Genomic DNA, 23,656 nt, shown 5'->3' with positions numbered 1-23,656 from the left:
TAATATAGTATATATAGCTACATCGTAGTTGATCTGATGAATCTAAATTTTTCGTTATTTATTAGCAAAATCAGTATAAAATTCTTCTGTGGCCTGAGGAGTTCAAGCACCGGTACACGGTACATCACGATACACAACTTTTCGAGCCTCGCTATCCACTTGGCGTGATGAGATAAGAAGGCTGAAAATGCAACAGGAAGTGTCAGTGAACTCAGTAGAACCATGCTTATGTTTCAGTTAATCACTAGTGAGTAAGATAATTACTCCAAGATCTCGTCATATCTCTTCCAATATCGCAGGAAAGCATCTCCATTCTTCGTACCTGAGCATCATGCTCAAAATTAGTAACTTGAATGATTGAATTCGTAAATTGCGTCATTTTTGTTACTTCAGTCTGGTTTCCAAACATCAGTTACCTGTATGAATGAAGTAAATTTCGATTTCAGAATTCTCCGTAGTTACTGCGCTCAAGGTTCGCTACCTGGTGAAATTTTCAGGTGATGGAATCGGACAGTATTTTGGTACTTGCAGACCTTACGGGACTCCGTTCCAAATGAAAAATCCATATGCACGAAATAAAAATGCGGTATCACTAAATATATAAGAATAATTATATTTATTGTGATCACTTTTGGAATACTGTAACGTCGTTGTTTATGTTATCAAGTTGAATTTTTTTAAATGATTTTCCTCTCTCGATTTAAGGGCATACCGACTGAGGTGATTTGCGGTGTATAGAATTCATTGCACAGTTATAGGTTCTTGCGTATATTCAGACATTGCATCGTCCAAATATTCAAAAACTTAATTGAAATGCGTACCCAATTGAGTTAACGGTTCTAGCAAAGGTACCAACATAACGCTATTGATGATTTCGTACATATATTGTGACGATATATTTTCTCAACATTCAATATTCACTAATAACGTTATTAACTGGACGTCGAGATTCATTGTGTAAATTATTGTATATGAATATTACGATACACACGAGCAGAATTATCCGTTAGTGAGTTATGTTTCAACATTCTACGAATGTACGCTAAACCATTGGCAGTAAGGCTTTATCCAAACGAGTACAATAATCAGCTGTACTAGCCAGTCTAACTTTTTCAGCAGCTCACTCAATTAAGTTGATGATCGTATGTTGCAGTGGAAATGACACAAACTGAGTTAATGGTCGTAGTGAGCGCACAAGCACAGCTTGAATTTTGTATTTGCACATATGTTGTGATAATGTATTGATTAGCATTTATTACCCATTGAACAATCCTCAAGCAGCGAGGGCGTGAGGTATCTGGTAAATGTCGTATCATCTGGTAAAACACTGACAACGAGTAAGCGAGCACAGCGAGCACACGAGCACAAAAACCAGTGACACTAGGCATCCGACCACGAGCGAACATAAGCGAGCGAGGTTTTTAAAGCTAGTAATTAATTATAGTTACAAAATTCAATCTTACATAAAAGCTAATTTGATAAATTGTATATAATGATGCAAAAGCTTTATCTAAACAGACAAATAAAGTCTGTTCACAACAACCTCGTGAAAACCAACGTTCCTGTTGCGCGCCGCATAAGTCACGCGCCGCAACAAGCATCACACACTTTCCAGTCGCGGGCCACATTGGACAGCACCCACGACGTCACACGCGACGCTGACGCCACCCTCGCAGCCGCGCGCGTCTCGCAGTCAGCCCGCGTGGTTTCCCGCTGTTAAAGTGGAGCCGCGGCTGGGATAAGAGACCACCGATCTCACCGATCGACAGGATAACTTCGGTCTCACCGACATCGAGCCATAAACTACACTCAAGGTTTACCATCACGTCACCACCCACTTACACGTCGGTAACCACTCAGCAACACAATCCGACAGTGAGTGGGAATCGTCGCAGCCAATGACTAGGCCTGAGAATGGCCGTCCTATGTGTGTAAAGTAAATGAATAAATAAGGTATATGTAAAACAACTTCAATTCTCATCTTCGACATCACAGCGATCAACTCCTTCCAAGCGGCTCGGTCGAAAAAGCCATCAACAAATAGCGAACAACGTCGAATAACACAGATCTGAATCTGCTCCGTTCCGTCATTTCGTGCGGATTTGGTACATGGGACGACACGATTTTCAAAGAGCCGGGACGGATTTCGGAAATCTACTAGATTTTGTATGCGTTCCGTTCCGTCATTGCGGATTCCAGCGATCCGATCTTATATGAGACTGCATCGTGAGGCTTCGGTATTTATTTGAGAAATAACAGACCAAAGATTAGAAATATTATCTAGTCATCGATGTAAGATGGCGTTAGAGCTTGCGATCGGAAGTAGCTACTAGTGACAATCGATAAACAAGTTTAACTTGTGAAGAATATATTATATTTCAGAATAATATGGTCAAAGACTTCAAAAATGACGTTAAGGGCGTTGCCTATGCCTTGAAGAGCGCGCGCAAACAGAGACTCACGATTTTCCTTCTCATTTCCTCATTTTTGAAGATAATTAGGTTCTTAGGGGGTCATTTTGAAGGTAAAGGATAGATCTGTGTCGCCTTTTTTGCCGAATTTTCGATTTCGCTTTCAGATTTGCGTAAAACGTACTTGAAAGTACGTTATGTTTGAAGTGAAACACAGCGGACAGTGAATTTTTTTTCGCAATTCGGCGAAAAAGGCGACACAGATCTATTCTTTATCTTCAAAATGACTCCCTAAGAACCTAAGTATCTTCAAAAATGAGGAAATGAGAAGGAAAATCACGAAGCATAAAACAGCAAATTTTTCGCGCAAAAGGCGGGCGGCTGCTAGCGCCACGACTGCGTTGGCGGGCGACCATGCGAATTACAGGCGAGGAGAGTAGACTCAACACCCCCCACTACAATTCCCCTCCTTCGAATCCTCGTCGCTTGGCACGTGGATAGTGTTCCGCGCTTTTATTTTTGCTTGTGTTTTTCTACAGTGTTTTTTATTATTTCGAATCAGTATTTATTCCCGCGATGGCTAAGAAGAGAGGGAATGTGTCTTTGAAGAAGAAGAAACGACCCGGCATAAAGATTTTGGCTAAATTTCAGGAAAAAATGAGGTAAATCGAATTATTTATATGATTGATGGTGCACCCTCTCTGACTTCGAGATTCAATCACTTGAGTACGAACAATCGCAGGGCTTTAATTTAAGAAGGTACTTTCAAGAGCCGATAGTGCTGTTCATAATAGCAGTATACATTCATTCTCTAGTTTTTTTATACATACGAAAATATAAACTAGAATGCATTGTGACGTGTGGTACTAGCCCGGTTTGCATTAGTCGCTAAAATATGTCATCAATTTGTTACGTATTCAGGTTAAATGATCGAAATCGATATTCGGCAATTAGCATGAGTGTTTACACTTTGTCGATCATAAGGAATATTTTTATCACTTATTGTGACTACCTAAGTATCCAAGGTAAAATTACAATGTACCTGGCAGAATTTTCCATGCAAAGTAAATACGGCGCGTACGTATTAGGCCACTGAAATACGCGCGTTTTGTTTTTAGAAATAAACTTGACGTAATTCTGGGGTAATCATACATGCACACATTACTTACAAATCAGCCACCTACAAAACTGTCATCAAATCAGATACTACTGCCAAGTATAATTTATTTAGAAACTAATGATGATTTTGATATACTATAACTAATGATGACAAAAAAAAAAAAAAATTGAAATCAAAATTGAAATTCTTAAAAAAAAATATAAATTTTGATAAAAAAAAAAAAAAATTGGAGTACGTGGTATTTGGAGGGCCCATGTTTATATTGCCATTACAACATTGATATTGCTCGACTTGTATTTTCTTGTGCTTGTTTTAAAAAAGCCCGCCTTTACCACTATCTCCAATTTTTTTTTTTCAATAAAAATTTTTTTTTTTTTTAATTTCAATTTTGATTTCAATTTTTTTTTTGTCGTTATAGTATATCAAAATCATCATTAGCTTCTAAATAAATTATACTTGGCAGCAGTATCTGATCTGATGACAGTTTTGTAGTTGGCTGTTTTGTGGGTGGCTGTCACATTAATATACTTGGCGAAAGGTTTTTGCAACAGAGGTGCTTTTTGGGGATATCAGTACTTTTTGTGGGATTTCGCTTGAACATTTAAAAATTTTGCTCGCTCGCTGCGCTCGCTCGATAGATTTTTGGGATACAGAATTAATATTTGAGACGAAAATAATCGGTGGAAAAGCCAAGTTAGAGCTTTCTCATAATTACATGTATCAGCTCCAAGGTCTTCTACACATTACGAATAGGAAGTGGTGCTATTTTATAGTTTGGACGTCAAAGGGATTGATTTTTGATAAAATAAAACGTGACGATAAATTCTGGACCGAAAAAATGGAGAATTAATGAGCAGATTTCTTTTACTTTTGTTTGTAACCCGAAATCGCAGATTCTAGACGCGCCCGACAACGCTCAATCCGCGAACCCCCTCAAATCATCGAAGCCCAGATAAGGCCGCGCGTAAGAAACAGTAAATTCACGACCGACAGACGACAAAACACTGTAATCTAAATATATGTACATATGTACATAAATATAATAGCTTTGTATATAGCTTACGTGCAATATTTCTGTGATTTATGTTTAGTTAGTTATATGTATTACTGTGCTAAAAATTTGCTAGTCATATCGTTATAATTATATATCTTATTATTCATTCCAGGAATACTTTCTGCAGTCGGACCAGACTGCGTGTATACCTATATATTATGTAAATATTCTATAGCCTATTTTTTCATTACTATCTGTGACCTGCACTCGTGACGTACTACTTTCCATAGTTTGCGCTTTCTATATAATTTATTTAGCCATATAATGTATACAATGCTCGATGCTTTGTTATATCAATTTTCTTTATCAAGATTACTGTCATGATTCACTTATACTGTTTCAATTTAATTTCTATGAGATCCTTCTCATAGAGATTTCGTGATTATGTTTATTAAGTTTAAACGAGTTCAATTTTACTTTTACCATTTTATATTATTTTTCATCATTTTGTATTTGTTTGGTGCAAACCCGATCATGGTTGGGAGGTAGGGACGGGTTAGGCGGGTCTCTGTTTGTTAGCGACCTCCACGTGGTGAGACCTGGGAGATTGATGATATTTTCGTTGCTATATCATGAATTTGCTCACAGCTATTCGTTGCATTTTCAATTTTAAATGACCTGTGACGACGTCTGGCCGGTATTCGTAAATAGTTACGTATTATTTTCGAGACTGTATTAGGAACAACTCTCAGCCGATCAAGCTATGCTTTGAGCTGCCTCAAGACAGTCCTGCAAATCGAACCTGACTATGAATACCGGCTATTAGACTATTACCAGTCACGTGATCGCATTGCGTAGAAATACGGACGCCGGTGAATATAATTTTCGTTGAAATATGAAGAATGTATATCTATATCAACATACGTATAAGGAATTCTACGTCACGTCAATCAAAAAATGACCTCGTATTTTTTCAATCTATTCATACTTTTTTTCACATGAAATAAAGGTAAAAAGAATCGACACGCATTTTGGTGTTCGTCCGAATTATGTTTGTTTTCGAAAGTTACAAGACAATCATTCAATTTTGATGCAAAAGGAGCTCGCATATATCCGGTTCTATTCGACGTAAAGACATCATTTACAGTGCATTCGGAAGGTGAACGAATAAGCTTTCATAAAAAAAATTCAATGTTGAACATTATTGAAAATCCCAATTTTTATAAACAATTCAAATGTTTGACGATTTTTACCTCATTAATGACAAGTTGTTGAATTATAAAAAACATAGTTTCGGGTTCCTTATTAAATTCTGTATTACTAGTAAATTTTTCAAGTGGAATCTGAAAGGAGTCTACTTTTTTTTTCTATTATTCATCAGGCGCTGCGTCGTGCCGAGCGCGATACACTGGGCTGTTTAAAAGTATTTGAAACCGAATGCCCGTGAGGGGTGGAAGAGGATAGCCGCGTCACCCGCCCCACTCCGGCGACAGCTCGGCTACTCCGTCTCACTTTTTTCTTTACCCTCTCTCTCGCCACGGTTAACGCGGGAAGCGGAGTAGCCCGCGCTTTCTAGCTAGGCAACGCCCTTAAATCGGAAACGTTCTTGGAAACTGATTACACATTACAGTTTCCAGTGTTATTCCTGTATGTGGAAAAAATCATCTTGAGGTCGTGCCCATAAAAGAATAAAAAATATCGGTTTTTAATTTTTTTAACAATGACGCACCTTTAGGAAAAATCTGAAAAAAAACAGAAAATTACACAAAACCAGACGTTCAAGCTGTCGAAAAGAGAAGGTGATCACTTGATAGAATCTACCGGAAATCAGCAATCTAAATGTTCAAGAATTTCTAGATGCTCGAGTTTGCTACCGAAAAATCTGAGAAAATCCCTGACACGTGTACAGATGTCTGTTGAAATGGTGATTTTTTTCATAATTTGCGAAGTTAAAATGGCGGTTTAACACGGAAAAACTGAAAATCGCGTGTTTTGGCGATAACTTCGAGGAAAATGGAGTTAGAAGGCTAAAATTTGGTATCGGTCAATCATTCATCAATAGAAAACAGAGGGTCACTTGCAGAATCCATTCCGAGCGGAGACACTTTTGGCATGCATACCAGGCTATGCCGAGTAACCTTCAAGAGTTGTTAAACTCCATCTTGATAGTGAAATCCTATTAAAAATTTTATTAAACTCTTTGTTGTGTGAGTGGGCTCAGTAGCGTCGGTTTGACGCAAGTGTGTAATGGTATGTCGTGGAGAGTACAGCACGAGAGCAAGATTCACTCGTGCCCTAGCCTCCATAGCGTTCGCGTAATTGTCAGTGTGTCTCAAATGAATAAAAAGTAAATCATCCAATAATCTCAATCGTTTCCTCCTACCCCTTTCACTCCTGCGTGATCGAGAACCCGAGGATGCACCCCTACTAGTGTGTTTTCCCAACTATAAATATATCACTCTTCTATTTTCTTTTGTTATTGAAAAAAAATTGTTGATTAACAATATTAGTATTATGAAGAAAATTCATAACAATAAAAATGCATCCATATGTAAATCGATGTAAATGTCAACAACGAATCTTATAGATGAACAATACAAATTTGTGCATAGACTTCACTCAAACAACAACATTATCACTAATCGGGGTTTTCCCCTCTTATTTATCAATAACTTTCTCTATCGGAATGTGCTACACTTGCTTCTATTATATCTATATCGCAAAATCTATTATGTATATCATATAATCTTTTTTGTACTATTATATTACAGATACTGGACACCTCGATGTATAGCCATCGTTTTACTCGATTCGTAATTGATCGCGACCAATTCAGTTTTGTTTTGGTCGTGCTTTTTGACAACGCTGCTAAACAAAATGTTAAGAACTTGCGAATAATTTTATCCTTCAACGCGTAACAGTCAGGGATAATAAAATCGATGGCATTAAATTTTGTTATGTAAAAATCTTCTAAATTTAAGCCATTGTATTTTTTTGTGGGTGGCAGTTAAGCTCTGAAAGTTTCTTCCATTGCCAGAAAGAGATGAAAAGTAAATTTGTGTACAAAAAACATGGAATCATAACCACTAATACGCTTCATACGTGTCAATTTAGCATAAATAAACGACTATGGTTTCTTCGAAGCCACCGCCGATAAATATTTCTCACACGATACTTGATTTTTCGGAATACGACTTATAATGTAGCCTAAAATTGTTTTTCTTTATAGTATTAAGGTAGTAGTCTGGTAACTTATGCCTATTTTTATGACTTTTTTGGAGGGTGGTTTTTTATAGGAAAATAAAAATGAATTATCTTGAATATTTAGAGTGTTTTTATTTACGTATTGAAAATATAAAAAAAAATTTATTTGAAAAAATTTAATAGTTTATTACTATTATTATTGTCATTCGAAGTTGGAACCTCAAAAAAATGCACGTGGGTGGCCCGGGTGATTTTGGCTCTTGATGTTATCTGAAATCAAATATTCTTTATTATTCCTAATCTATGGACATGTCATTCTGGTTGGAACTACTGAAGTTAAATTTCAAGGGTAAATAACAAAATAGCGGACTTTGAAAAAAAAGTCCTTTTATTTTAGCAAAGAAAGGGTTGTAAAATAAAAAGTTGGGGGTGAAAAAAATTCTCGTTAGTACCGACGAGAACTATAAATGTGTAGAACAGCCTGTTAAAATTTGAAAGCAATCGGTTCAGTAGAAAAAAAAGTTAGGACCCGGGCCGACCAGAAAAACAATGTTTTGAGAAAAACGCGTTTAAAGTTCAACAACAAATTTTCATAAGTAAACTTATACTTACGTCAATCGTCTATGCCTGTGAATAAATATATATAATATAAATATATATAATAGAATAACACAGTCAACCCAGGTATAAAAAATGCGCGCAAACAATAGAAGGGTCCAAGCGGTTGCAGCTGCTGGTCGACCTTAAAGGTTGGACTCCGAGGCGCTCTAGGAAACTCGTTATAACTCCCGAAATATTCCGCATTTCCGTCTAAAATTTTCACAGTATATTCTCAAGACATTGTACTTTCAGATTTCAGATCATTCTACTTCAGCAAAAAAAAAATTTTCGATTACTACCTTAATAGCAAGGTTTAACATAAGTTTAAGATTTGGCATTGGTTTTTGTGAGCTATTATGCCACGTGGCTTCGCCCTTTTCTTCGGTAGTATTTAGTGTATCCAGGAATTCTGATGAAAACTCACTGTCGTCCTCTTCGTAATTCCCCCTGTTGACATTTTTTATAAATTGAGATATAGTGACAATTTTCAAACTGTCCTTGAATGTAATAGAATTGGGAATTTCGTGTCTCGTCCTGATAATGCAAAATAAATTTATAATACAGTCTTCTGTAAATCTTGAGCTAAAGACGAAAGTAGTATAACAAGGGGGGTTCTGCGTAGAAAAACTTTCTTTACCGACCAAGCCGACCAATCCGCCTATACATGCATCCCAGACGCAAACCCTTGAAAGTTACCCCCCACTCTCGTAAGATAAAACGTGCTCTGCCGACCGTTCGTCAGTAAGAAAATCTCCCAAATGACCATGATCATCGTAAAAAATCCCCAAAATAACCATGATTGTCGGTAAAAAATCCTCCAAATAACCATGATCGTCGGTGAAAAATGCCTCAAATTTCCGTGGTGTTACCCCTTGTGGGATAAGTTGTGTTCTTTGTCGGTGAAGAAAATCATGCTCATCGAGCGGGATCGATAACTGAATTACCGAGCGCATTCCGTGAATCCTCAGGCGTTCGAGCGGTCCTCGTGGATCCTCGAACGTTCGACCGCGAATCCTGGCGTGTGTCAGGTTTTGAGAGCTTCCAGAAGGTTCGAGAAGATTCTCACGGCCTTGAACGAATCTAGACTAACAAACAATTCGTCCGACGTGTTTCGACTCGACGGTGAGCGGCATGCGGTCAAAGGATTTCGATGCGACGTTGAATTCTGAAAGACCCGCTCTGGCTTTGAACGAATTTTAGACAAACAATTCTCGGAATCGTCCGACGAAAACAATACTCGGAATCGTCCGACGAGTTTCGACTTGACGGCGAGCGGCCTGCCGACAACGGATTGCGGTGCGACGTCGAATTCTGGAAGGTTCTGAAATTTGTATGCGGCTGCTTCGACCCTGAACGAATGTGGGCTAACAAACAATGCGTTCGACAAGTTTCGACTTGACGGCGAGCGGTTTGGGACCGTGAGAAAGACCTTCTTTGACCCTGAAAGATTCTCGGAATCGTCCGACGTAAACAATACTCGGAATCGTCCGACGAGTTTCGACTTGACGGCGAGCGGCCTGCGGACAACGGATTACGCTGCGACGTTGAGTTCGTGAGCCCTGTGAAGAAGCCGCCTCGGTGTGTGAGTCACGTCGGTGTTTACCCATAAAAGGGACCATGTCAGCGTAGAGCGGTCATTGTAGAGCAAGCTTTGCAACTCTATCTTTGTCAAGTGTGTGATCGAAAGAAGAAGAAACATGGATTCCGAAAAGTGTTTGAAATTAATGCAAATGATGGAAACGGCGTTCAAGATTTTATCTGAAAAATCGTCACCGGCAGAGATTGCAAAATGGATTCGATTCGGAACCCAAAATATCAGGCTTTTGAATAAAATCTTACGCAACAACGCCTCAACGGGTCAAAGCTTAAGTTTCTCAAATTGAGAGAGAATTTTTCAACGTTCGGTTTTGACAGACAAATGGATTACGCAAAAAAGATTACAATACATTTAATACATGTCTTCACTCAAAGTTATGTCTCGAAGAATATATTAAATCATGAATAGTGTTCGAGTAATTATCTGCCGATATTATAGCTTACATTGTGTGGCACAAAAATATCCAAACCCTGTGATCATAAATGAATAAACAGAAGTCAAACCAGAACGGATCTGAGATAGCTCGCAGAATATAATAAGATGAACTTTCGAGGGTAACAGAGCCCAATAAGGAAAAACCAAGGCCAGCAAAACCTTGTACGGCGACTCATTTGTTGTACAGAATGGCGGACGTACGTTTGCATCATGTGCCAGGCAGCTGACGAATTGTTTTCGAATTGCGTTATTTAATTAGAGCCAAGTTTTCTGTATATTTGAACCCTTGTCCTTTGCTTCTTGCCACTATCAGCTGATTTCTGTTGGCACCGGATCTACGCTTTTTCGGTGAACCCACATGAGGGCGGCAATAGCATATTTGCATCCACCTGTCAACCAAGATACTAAACTGAAGATACTTCACATATATTTTACGTCAAAACGCATTCCTTTGTACATACTGTGACGTGGATTTTTCCCGCTCCTCGGTCACTCGGAGAAGATGACCGAGAACTTACCGCGTGCACAATAAATCGGCGTCCACGATGTACCCTGGACCTGAAACAATACCGCGAAATTTGTTGGGCGCCTGGCGTGATCAACACGCCTCGAAATCGGTAATACGATATACCGCGACCATATACTCGGTAGCTCAGTACCGCGGAGAGGGGAGGGGTAATTTTTGGGTAGAGAGAGATGCGTCACACGTACGCCAACAAGTTATTTCACAAAGCGATAATAAAATTAGACAATATATTTCCAAATAGCGATAATACAGAAAAAGAAAATAAAAATAATAATAATACTGCGAAAGTTTTTCCTCGCGACTCCAAACGCAAACGCTTAGCTTTAGAAAAAAAAAGAAAGAGCAAACAAAATAATCAGTAAAAAAATGAATGTATCCAGAAGACCTCTACGGCTTACGTGCGCTAGTCGCTGTACTAATCATAACCGCTAATTTACACACAAAAAAAAAACCAAAACCAAATAGGACCCGACGCGCTGCCCGCATCGTCCTCTACAGAATGGCGCTAATCGCTAACTTAATACTAAACCCCTTGACGGAAACGAAACCGAATTCTCGGCCGACGCTGTCCGCGATCGGCAATAAATCAATCAAACGAAAAAGAAATAAAATTGCTTATGCCTACGGGCGCTGGTCGCCAACTTATTACTAACGGATTATACTAAAAACCAAACGGAAACGAGGCTCGTCGCGTCACCCGCGACTATCCTCTACAAAAGAATATTTCTACTAGCACGCACCCGAGCTCAACTTTCTCCGCGACGGCGGGACGCGGTCGCGAATTCGAATGCTCCCCGTTAGACTGCTTGCGACCTATACGAGAACTGAGGCTGTATCCGACTAAGTTGAAGTGACCCCGTGTAACGGAATTTGGTTACACTCAAACTCGAGGCAATAATGTCTCGGCTCAACCCGTGACTCGACTCGATCTCCTCGATCACCCGAAATTAACGCTACTTCCTTACGCGCAACTCAGGCTACGGTCACCAAGCAGATGTATCGGGTAAAGAATCTCGAGTACTGTCGCTAACGCCAATCCTTACTGGCTATCCGTCCTCGGCAAGCCTTTATTAACTATCTCTCGAGATTCTCTCGCAAGAAGGTTAACAGCGCTTACCGCTCCACATCCATGCCACGAATTGCTCCACTCCCTCGTGAACATGTCCGTCCATCCTTCCTCGAAATCTCTATTTTCAACCGCGCGACAAAAAAAAACAAAACTTCACGGACTTGCTCGCGACACACGTTATACCTAGTCGTTCGCCAGAACTCGAGTGATTTCGGATGGCCGCAACGCCGATCTCGTCACGCTAATCCTTCGTGACGTCATCACCCTAAGAATGCGCAACAATCGATCTGTCATCGATTTTGGGGATTGCGCAACTTGCCGCGCACCTGTCGTCGCTACGCGGCGCAGAACTTGAGGCTAGATCGCGATGTCGTCTCCCGCGCAGCTCTACGGAGTCCTGGGGTTGGGCGGGTCGGTGCTCACTCGTCGCTAGCTGGTCTCTTGCGGTTGCCTCGGTTGGGCGTAGGCGGGGTGACCGGGGAGGCTGCGGTGCGCCGGCCGCCAGCGGGAATCGCGTCCGCCTTGGATTCCCGCGTTGCAGGGATCTGCGTTGTCTCCCCCTCCGCAGCCTCGGTGTCCTTCCCGCGAGATCTCCGCCTTTTCGCCTTGCCTCGAAAGATCTTCGGCGTCGGAGTTGGTCGCTGGAGGGTAGCCGGTGTACTCAAAAAAACATAAAAAAAACAAAAGCCTGTAATATCTTGGTCGTAATGCGCTATTTCGTCCCTGTCAAAGCTCGGGTGCGTGACTCCAGTTCTGGCGCTCTCTAGGATTATTCCGCGACTCGATTTTCGAAACCCTGATTCCTGGATCCCGCCCAGGGTTCAGGGAGTCTCTTGTAACGGGCAGGCCTAACCGAAATGCCATGTTACAATACATACCAGCTCATACCGCACACTCGTGATATTCATCAGATTTTATTGAATCTTGCCCTTTGTTCGTGCCCTTGACGTACAATTTGTCACGCATTTTGTGCCCTGGACTGATATTTGTTCCACAGTCCATGCTGAGCTCAGTGACGGACTTTCTCGTGCAAACCTAATTATAGAAAAGGTATAACTGTCAAGTTACGTATATAGTGGAAAGTGTGTATGCTCATCGATATTGATAAATAAATAATCTCTGTAGACTCTTCTAGGTGTATAGAAATGTATAGAAAACAGAATTAATGAAGTAGACTGCGATTGACGTTCATTGTGCCATTAGAAGGCATTTTCTACAACCCCACGTGAAATAATGAAAATTTTAATGAATCACACTCATGTATGAGAAAGAATCCACAATTTCTCAAACAAATTTCATAAATTTAGACCAACATGATATAACTTACCTACTGGGTTTACTCCACGTCTTTCAGCTCCAGTGGAATCTTAGTTTATATTGAAAAACTTTGTCACCATACCTGCATCAATTTTTGGTACACTGTTTGAGGTTGCCTTTTGTAAATCGTGGGTCTTAAGTTCACGTTTGTGGGAAATTATTCTAGTTACACATTCACAAAAGTATCAAGATCTATAAATGAATAATGTTAACCCACCACAGGAACCACCCTGTTTAAAAGTGGTTGATGTATCAAGCAATCGCAGCTTAGCCCAAAATTCAGCAATTATTCTTTGAATAGAAATAACGATAATTTGTTCCGAAAACGGTTACGAAAAAAAAATGATTACGAAATAACACTAAATTCTGCCACTGTTAAATGAAAATCCGCCACTTATCCGAAACGTTGATTCCACTCTCTAACTTCGTTGCATGTTCCGGCACGTTTGATTATTATTATTTAAGTTTAAGTTGAAGTGAGCTACAATCACGGTCGTAAATAATCCTAACGAACCGAATAAATATACTTATACATCTTATACACGTATATAGTATACGTATATAGTATAGTATAGAGTAGAGCTCACATCGTGCTGCTAAATTAACACATATAAAAGTTTGTTAAGTGATAAATATATACATGGTGGTGATCTATTACTTATAAAATATTTCTTTTCGATCTGAAATATAAATTAATAACATCCGAGTGAAATTGTCTGAAATTTATAGTAAATTAAACATCTGACATTTCCTAACCTAAAATTACTCTGTTATTATTGTTATTATTATCATAAACTCTACCACTATTATAATTGTCAGTCACCGCGCAAGTATGCGCCACCTATACTGGCCGTTATCTCAAAAAGTAGCACAACCGGTAATACAGTTATCTCTCTAACAACATATTTGTAAATAAACATAAAGACTTACTACATATATAGATTTTAAATAATTGCTCAATTCATACGTCACAAAATGTCAAATCCTAAAACAGTTAAGGGCTCTGGGGGTACGAAAACACCACAAAGAGAGTGCAAGGGATGCTCCCGAGCTGTTGTGCAAGAGGTAGTGAACTGTGGCAAGTGTGAGGCAGCATATCACCCATCCTGTGCTAAATCAACGACAGTACTACCATCGGGAGGATTTCAGCGTTGCTGTGGACCGAAAAAAACACTGTCATATGATGATATGTGTGAGTTAATAAATACACTCCGTACTAATATGGGCAATGATATCAATGCAAGTGCCATGACTCTGAAAGGAACATTTACTGAAACCACTGAAGCTCTGTCAAAAAGGTTAGTGGTAGTCGAAAGTGATACGAGTGATCTTAAAACCACGGTCAAAGGCCTGAAGGAACAGATCGACGAGAATAAAACGGCTGCGCAGGGTATCAGAAATGAATTAAAGTCATTTATTAGTACCCCAGGCATGGATAAAGTGAAAATACTCAAAGAAGTTGAAGATAGACTATCACGTCGCAACAATGTTATTATTTTCGATATTGAGGAGTCGAGTGAACCAGTGCAAGGTGAAAGGGATGCTGAGGACCTTACAAAAGTAATTAATATTTGCTCTGCTCTTAATGTTCCAGTTGCAAACTGTAAGTGCTTTCGTATTGAAAAATATTCCTCAGCCTTGATTAAACCACGTCCACTCAAAGTAATCCTGAATGACTCCTCTTCTGTTGACCAGCTAATACTCGACATAAAGAAACAAAAGCAGGCTACAGTAAAGGATGCAGTACTATCCAAGATTTCGATTGCCAAGGATCGCACAGAACGCCAACGAGCGGACTACAAGACAATGAAAGCCGAACTGGGGAAACGTCAAGCAGAAGGAGAACCGGATCTACGTCTAGTGATGAGGAATGGCTGGTACAGCATCATCAAGGATCGACGTCGACATTCAGTACCACTAGTGAACATCTCGATGCATTAAACACTACTATAAAAAATTTTACAATTTATCATCAAAATGTTAGAGGACTCAATACCAAACTACGTAATGTACTAATTACGTAGTTCTTCAAAAGAGTCAATTGAAAAAAGAAATTCGGATAAATAAAGTAAAAATGCAAATAAGTGACGTTGAAAAAACAAAAAATTCCAGTGAAATTCAAACAAATTAAAATATTAAAAGCTTATAGCAAGCACGTAGGCATCGCTTGCAGTGACCTTGACATTCGTTAGTTTTATAATTTCAATGTTACTTGTTATAATTTTGTAAATGATACTCTGCTCTTAGATATTCTTATCTTTCGCAAATAAAAATTACGCATCGATAATGTAGTTACTTCTAGAATTTATTTAACCATATTAAAAACCATATTACTAAAAACAGTAACATAATTCACAAGAATATTCTAAATGATATTTTTCTTCCAAACATACTTACATGTTTCTTCGGTATGGTTCAGCGGTTTGATAATGTGCGCACAACGCAGAGGCGACCGCGACACGCGCTCGTAGAAGAATTAACAATGCTCTTAAACAATGAGTGCTAAGAAGCTAAAAATTTCCACTAGACTTCTTCGAAGCATAGTGAAAATGTTGGTATGATTGAAAAATGAAAACTTAAACTTTCTGCACACAACTTTTTCAATTTATAACTTCGGCAGAAGATTTTGACGAAATTTCTTCAAAAAATCGCCGTTTTGTTTGTATTTGATATTAAGGATTGTAAGTGGGCTTGATAGACATAAAATACAATCAAGTTTATCGTGTGCAAGTGTCAAGAAGAAATTTGAATATTCAAAAGAGTTATGACGAGTTGAAGTGAAAAAAGCATTATATTTTTGTTTCTTCGAGAATGGTTTCTTGTTTGAATATTTTATAAAATATAAAAATGATCATATTTGGGAAAAAGATGCGGAATAAAATTCTCTACCGAGCCTACTCTTTCAAATTGAGTTTTGTGCAAGTTGAAAAAATATTCTACTGGACAATACTTACTCGGTGAAATTTCGTTTCATCCCCTTTTCGTTTCGACGCTTATTTTAGACCTCTAATTCGCGGGTATCGTTCTTCCGACATACTTAAAATCCTTTCTATCTATTTGAGAGTTCTTTTAAATACCGACACAGCTCCACTATTGGCCCGTATTTCTTTTCTAATAACATAACTTAGGGTATTCCGAGGTAAACCAAAGATTCTCTTACAGAACAAGAGCTGCACTTTTTATAGATCTTCCAGATATCTCAAACTGTAATCAAGTGATGCAGCCAAGAGAATAGAGTTGACCAGTGAATCCAGTTATCGAGCAACAATTTTTAACGAAATTACTTTGATGTATCACAGAATTTATCGATATACATGCTGCCTTAGCTTTAATGACCAGCCTATTCGTATTGCTTTCAAAAATTACAGACTGAGTGAACTTACCTCTCAGATATACACATATATATTCCTGGACATACTCCACAATTTCATCACCAGAAAATGAACGCGCAAGTCTTTTTGTTATGTCCATGCCCCCCCTTCGAAATACTATTACCTTGCGTTCGCTATTTGTTGTTAGCTAGTAGTTCGACCGAGCCGCGTGGAAAGAGTGGGTCGCTGTAGTCAAAGATGAGTTTTTGGTTTTATTATATGTACATCTTATTTATTAACTATTTTATTTACATATGTACACGATTAACATAATGGTTGCCACGCGAGGGAAGGAGTGGTCTTCGTCCGGTTGTACCGCGGTGGAGGCTGTAGTGCGGATGTGATGCGTTGACTGGGTTCGGTCTCGGTCCTCGGGGGCCGCGTATACCGGCTTTCCGAAGAGCTCGGCGGTGTCGGGGGGCGGCGATTCTCAGGCTCGGTGCTCTTGATCGGAGACTTCCACTAGCTATCCGACTGGGTCGTCTGGGTGGCAGTCGAGACGTAGGAGCGCTGCGGTTCGGGAAACGGAGAGACCGCTGCTGGAATGCGGCGGAAGTAGCTCGGTGACGTCACTCTTGCTCTCCTCACGTCCCACAATGAGAGTAGCAGTCAGTAGCACCGCCGGGGGTCTGGTGAGAGACCTTGACGGGAGATCTATTTGATGCAACACCCACGGAGCTGGAGTGTTGCAGGCTGTTGTGCTTCGGAGTGGGCTGGCTGGTGCCAGGGAAACAGGGTTCGTCATGCAGGAGGGTCTGCGGTCAGGTCTGGAGTGTAGCGTTGCGTAGCGTAGCGTTGCGTAGCGTAGCGTCGTGTAGCGTAGCGTAGTGTAGCGTAGCGTAGCGTCGTAGCGTAGCGTATCAGTTTAGGGCGGTCAATTCTGGTGAACCCGAAGTGTCCTGCCGATCGGTCCGATCGGTCGTCTCTTATCGCAGCCTCGGTTGGTCTTCAGCAGCGGGAGACCATGTTGGCTGATTACGCAACGCGCTCGGCTGCGTGGGTGGCGTAAGCGGCGCGCGTGACGTAATACTTTCTTCTGGGTCGCGCGACTAAAAAGTGTGAAATGCTTGTTGCGGCGCGTGGGTTGTAAGGCGCGCGACCAACTAGTTGCGTTCACAATGTTGTTGTGAACACCTTGGTTTTACCAATGTTAAACCCTAAGTTATTCAGCTGAGGGTATTTATAGAGCAATTTTATTATCTTCTCAATATAAATCTAAGAGTCTGCCAAAATTATTATATCGCCTGCATAAGCTAGCAGTAATATATAGGGCAGTCCATACCATTTCGACCTGGATCAAACCCTTAACCTCTCGGATGGAACCAGCGATTTTTAATATAATTGTTTTCACTTTGAAAGGCACCTGATTTTTTTTAGATTTTTTTGACACGATTTGTACTTTCTACGATTTTTTAAAACGATTTTATTGACCGACACAATTCAAAAATCTGAAAAAAATCTGAAAAATCGTATAACAGATATCAAAATTTTTAAACTCAGAGTCGGATTGGGGAATTTTTCTTCTCACTGTTTTCAAACTTATTCCGAACAAAAAGTTGAAAAAATTAAAAGAGGGAGTCGTTTTACTAGGGATAGTTATTGAAACATTTGCACATGTCACACCAGATTTCAAAAAAATTATCGGAATCATTTTCTGTTTGCAATTTTTTTGATTGGTAAAATAAAAAAGAAAATAAATCCCTTGAGAAAAATGAAAAGAAAAAGAGCTTATTCCTCTCTTTGACGTTATTCAGATAACTTGGTACGTAATGAATGATGGTTTGTAACTAAATTGTAGTTCTGAAGAGGACCCCTTTTACAGGGCCGAAACGTAAACATTTTGTTTTGACATTTGATTTGTGACTTTGGTTACCAATCTATCTCCGCCCTTGCCCTGCACAAACCGAAACCAGCTTCTTACATATCTTATTTAGTTATATATATTTATTGTTATTATTATTACTATTATTAATATACTCGTTTCGTTATTCGATGATTAAATTTATTCATCTCAAATTCGGATAGCATCGAGACAATTGACAGCTTCGATTAAGCAAATAACATTGGATGGCAGTGTTCATTCCGTATCCGGGATCGTTATTTGGGAATCCCGAGTCTGGTATACAATCATGGCTTTAAACCTCGTCTGTGGGTCAGTTAATACTTGCAATACGTGATTCAGACATGACAGACACGGAATTCCGATTTCTCTGTTTTGTGGAGAAAGGCGTCTCTGGTAATAACCTGAGTCCATGAACCAGCGTTAGGAAGTAACTTCGGTAACTTGTTACTCAAGTTTACGAGAACGTGGCTCTGGTGAAAGCTCGAGTTCGTGAAACGATTCAGCCTAGTTAAAAAGGAAGTTTCGTGTTAGCGAACCCAACCTTACTTCTTTCTCAAACTAGAAAAGTTCCGTTTTCTATCGTGATCAATTGAATTTTCCATCGATTTAGGAAAAAAATAACTCGCCATGATACGGATTCACGGGCAATTGCTCTCCGGAAACCTGCACATGTTACGAAGCGGTCGCATGAAATTGTTTTTTGATGCTTACCTCGCGAGTGGTTGGCCATGGAACCTTGCGCCTGCTGTAGCATAAAGTCGTATTTTCGCCCACTTGCGACTATTCATGCACTTTTCACCAACTTCAAACGCACGAAATGGCGGTTGTTCAAGGGGGCTCGGATGAAAGGAAATTATTTTATTCAATTGAAAATTTACCTTCTGAAAATAAATTAGTTTTACTGTAATAGTTTATCAATATCAAGAAACGTCTTTTCTTTAGCATTTTAAAGCGAAATGTCCGACAGATTTCATGTTTCGAAAATTGTCACTATTCTATACAATTTCAAAAGACACCTCATTACGTACCCATTTATGTTCCAACAGGTCTGGGTGGACGCAGCGACTCAAGTATTCTTCTCACTTGGTCCGGGCTTTGGAGTCTTACTGGCGTACGCTAGTTACAACAAATACCACAACAACGTTTATAAGTAAGCTCATCTTGCCTACATATTATATTTTTCTCTTTTCTATAGTGTTTGCAAATCTCTATAAGCTGTATGCCACGGCCTAGTACTTCTGCGGATTACTGGATTTGCGAAGTTTAAGGGACCTTTCCAGTGTGAAATTTTCAAAAAATCGATTTTTTTTTTTGCTTTATCGAATAGTATACACTCTTCCGAACATTCCCTGAAATTTTCATGCCAAAATTCAGATTATTTCGGTTACTGTACAGCATTTCTTGAAAGAAGGCAACGGAGCGCTACAGCTGCCGCGTCGGCCGTCTGCCCGTGCGACCGTTATTTCTATTGTCTCGTTCTTACCTGCACGTACATGAACTTGGCTCGCCAATTGTCGAAAATGTGAATTCGGACTATTGCATAATTTGCCGTTAATTAGCCGTAAATTAATCGCGCGACTTATTTTTTTGTCGCACTCAATTTTCAAAAAAAAAGCGGATCGCGTGCTAATTTTTCAAAAACTTAGCCCCAAAGCACGTATTCTGCGGCAAGCAGATAGTAGAAATCGCTATGCAGTGTGCTGTGTGCACCTTCAATGAAGGTTACGACCCAATTTTAAAAATTTTGGAGACGATGGGATGCACGATAGGGCCGAGCGCCGCAGATTTCGCCTCTAAGTACAAGAATGCGCGCATCACCCAAGCAAACCGCCGGCCGTCCCTGGATGGCAAAGAGGCGAGGACAGCTCGTCAGACTGAACAATCCATTGAGCACGATCTTTTCGAAGAAGCAGAAGGGATATTGTATGGACCTGGCATCGCTGATTGACCGTAAGTAAACGATTTACCTAAAATTTCCTCACTTGAAACTTTGAACGCGTTTTTCTCGAAACAGCATTTTTCAAAACGGTGTCCAACTTGGAGGGCAGAGTTTCAAAGCTATCGAGTTGAATTTTTTACACAATATTCTTAACGTCATTGTTTATCGTGCTATGGAAGCTTTTTTTTTTGACATCTTCCTATTTTTTTTGTAAAAAAAACTGCCAAAAAAAAATGCTAAAATCGATACTTTTTGTTCAAACCGGCGCCATTTTTGCAAAAAAAAAAAAAAAAGCCTCCATAGCACGAAAGCCAATTATATACCGATCAATAATCTTTTTGTGTTTTTTGTTTCAGATCAAAATTGTGACTCCCAACGTGGACACCACATCCAAGTGCATTTTCTGCAACAATTGTTTCATCGTTTTTATAGATATTAATTAATAAATAAATCAAACTTTAAAAAATTGTTTTGTATTCTTCAATACCCAATTAATATACAAAAAAAAACCAGACCGATTGGATTATATTTTTTCTTTAAAAAAAAAAATCGCGAAAAACAGCGATTTTTCGGGCTGTCACACTGGAAAGCTCCCTTAAGTGGATTTATTTCTTATTATATTAAATATGTGTTAGTGTTTCAGAGAATTTTTTTTCTCCTATGTAGGTTAAAAAGTTTCATTTAGGTGTGAAAAAATGCCTGTTACAATTTGAGCTCGTAATATTGACATTAAGAGGTTGCTCATCGCACTTTTTATTTTCCGTAGGAATAATTCGTGAAAAATGGTCCTTGCTCCTTCTGTTCTTATTGCCAGCTAACGATGCGCCGCACAGGAAATTCACAAACAAATCTCTTCAGGGAGTTGAACGCTCTATAAGGAAGGTCTCTTACTAACTTATCATTTGCTAATAAATTCACTCGTTCGAAACTTTCTGAAAGAATAGATTTAGCATAAAATAATGGGTGACCTCTATCGTAGAGCATCCAATTACCTACAAAAACATACTTGTGAATTTCCTCTACGACTCACCGTTAGCCAGTTATACAAATAAGAAAGATGAAAAACCATTTTTCCCATGTTATTCTTATGGAAAATAAAATATTATAAATGTACAGCACAAATTTTAACAGGCGTATTTTTATACATAAATGAAACTTTTCAACCGATTTCTGCGAAAGGAATTTTTTCTTTTCTTGAAACCCTAATATACATTTAAGTTATAAGCGTGACTCTTATAACTTAAAAGAGTTGCGGAAATAATAATTCCTGAGTCTCAACGACTTGGGTTGATGTAGAAACGATACTAAAACATTATATTAACACCAATCACAAATAATTACATAAATAATAACAAAAATAATTATAACACTTATAGTCACCTAAATCAACAACAATGTCGGTTTTGACGATCGGGATTGTAGGCTTAGTTGACAATGATGAAAAGAATAATTTACAATATAATTTACAATATATTTTACAGAGCATTCACTATGACGCTAGTGGATGTCTCGAGCGCCTGTCAATCACTCCCCTCTCTCCCGAGGCGATGATTCCGCGATGGTCACTCTTGGTTATCCTTTCCGTAACCCGTTCAGCGTGTTTGTTGTTTTTCATAGATAAGTTTGGGTAAACAGGCCACAAACTTACATCCCCCCTTCCCGGAGAGGATTGGTTAGGATCTGGGACGGGTTGTGAATATGGGACCATTTTGCTTTTGTGAAAAATATTTACATCTTTTTTTCTTGTACCGATATCAATTTCATAAATGGATTTAGAAATTTTTTTTGTAATTTTGAATGGTCCAGTTCGGACGGGATCTAATTTTTTTCTATTTAATTTATTCCCATTTTGTATATACACTAAGTCATTTTCGTTATATTCTATTGCATTTGTGTGAGTGTCGTAGTATAATTTATTCCTGTTATGCGATTTTATGGAATTTTCTAATGCTTTTGCTCTATTGACATCTAAATTTTCTTTTGTGTTTTCATTTAATTCCTTTGGAATTATTGACCTGTCCATTCCCGAGAGCAAATAGTTTGGTGAAAAACCTGTAGAGCTATGTACTGTATTGTTATATTCACTTATGCATTGTTCGGCAATTGTTGTCCATGATTTATTTTGGTTTTCGTAAAGCTTACAGCGAATTCTGTTTACTAATGTTTGATTTGTACGCTCGTTTTGTCCATTGGAAAACGGACAATCTACCGCTGTGAAAATCAGTGTTATATTTTTTTCTTTCAAATATTTCTTGAATTCTTTGGAATTTATCCCAGGATATTGGTCTGTCAGAACTGTTTGAATTTTACCTCTCTTTTCTATTATTTGGGGTAGGTTTATAAAATCTTTTGCTATTTGTGTTTTTGAAGTGGAGATAAATGCATATCGAGTTAATTGATCTACCATTAAGTGCATGTACTTTTTTTGAGATTTATTTCCCGCGAAACCGCCTATTGTATCTAATGAAACTATTTCTAACGGCTTGGACGCAGGACCCAACTGCGACAATGGCGCCTTAAAGTTTCCAAATCTTGTTTTATTTTTGATACAAGTTTCGCATGATCTACAGATCATTTTAATATGTTTGTGCATATTTTTAAAATAAAATATTGGTGTAATCGTAAGTGTCATCTGTTTAGTTCCAACGTGACCTTGTGACCTATGTAAGTTTTCAAGGACTGCAATACCATATTCTTCTGTTAACCAGATCTTTTTCCTTTTGTTCAAGGTTTTGTATATAATATCATTTTCTTTACTACAATGTTTGTCCCACTTTAATTCTTTTTGGTTCTGTAAGATGTTTTGCATAGTTATGAAGTTGACGATTTGTATTTTAGAACCTTCATCATTTTTGTTTTCTGATAGAACCGGGTTTCTTGATAAGCAATCAGCCTCTGAGTTATTTGTGCCGGGATTATATTCGATATCAAATGTAAATTGTGAAATGTAATTTAATATGTGTAAAAGTTCTGTATCTTTGCAATTTTTTATGTTGAAATTACGTAAAGGTTCATGATCTGTGAATATTTTAAATTTTTGTCCTATTAAGTGATATTGCCAATATAGAATCGCCTCTTTGATTGCTAAACATTCAATAAATATAGCTCTTTTTATTTTTTGAGATTCTGACAACTTTCGCGAAAAATAGAAGACCGGTTTAAGTGTGTTATCTTCTTGAGGTTGTTTTAGTATTGCACCCACGCCTTCTAAACTAGCATCTGTATATATG

The 23,656-nt window shown here is 38.7% G+C and overlaps 1 protein-coding gene across 1 annotated transcript in view; it reads left to right on the top strand.

Annotated features, from left to right (window-relative positions):
• Positions 1 to 23,656, top strand: part of LOC107226905 (sodium-dependent dopamine transporter) — a 429,903-nt gene that overhangs the window by 346,033 nt on the left and 60,214 nt on the right. The window contains exon 8 of the mRNA XM_046733912.1: positions 19,534 to 19,637. Within this exon, the coding sequence (XP_046589868.1) occupies positions 19,534 to 19,637 (104 nt within the window). The remainder of the gene's footprint in view (positions 1 to 19,533; positions 19,638 to 23,656) is intronic.

This window comes from Neodiprion lecontei, chromosome 3 (genome assembly GCF_021901455.1).
Source record: "Neodiprion lecontei isolate iyNeoLeco1 chromosome 3, iyNeoLeco1.1, whole genome shotgun sequence".
Classification (NCBI taxonomy): Eukaryota; Metazoa; Arthropoda; class Insecta; order Hymenoptera; family Diprionidae; genus Neodiprion; species Neodiprion lecontei.
Note: the sequence above shows the minus strand (reverse complement) of the source record. Positions and strands in the feature narration are given on the sequence as shown.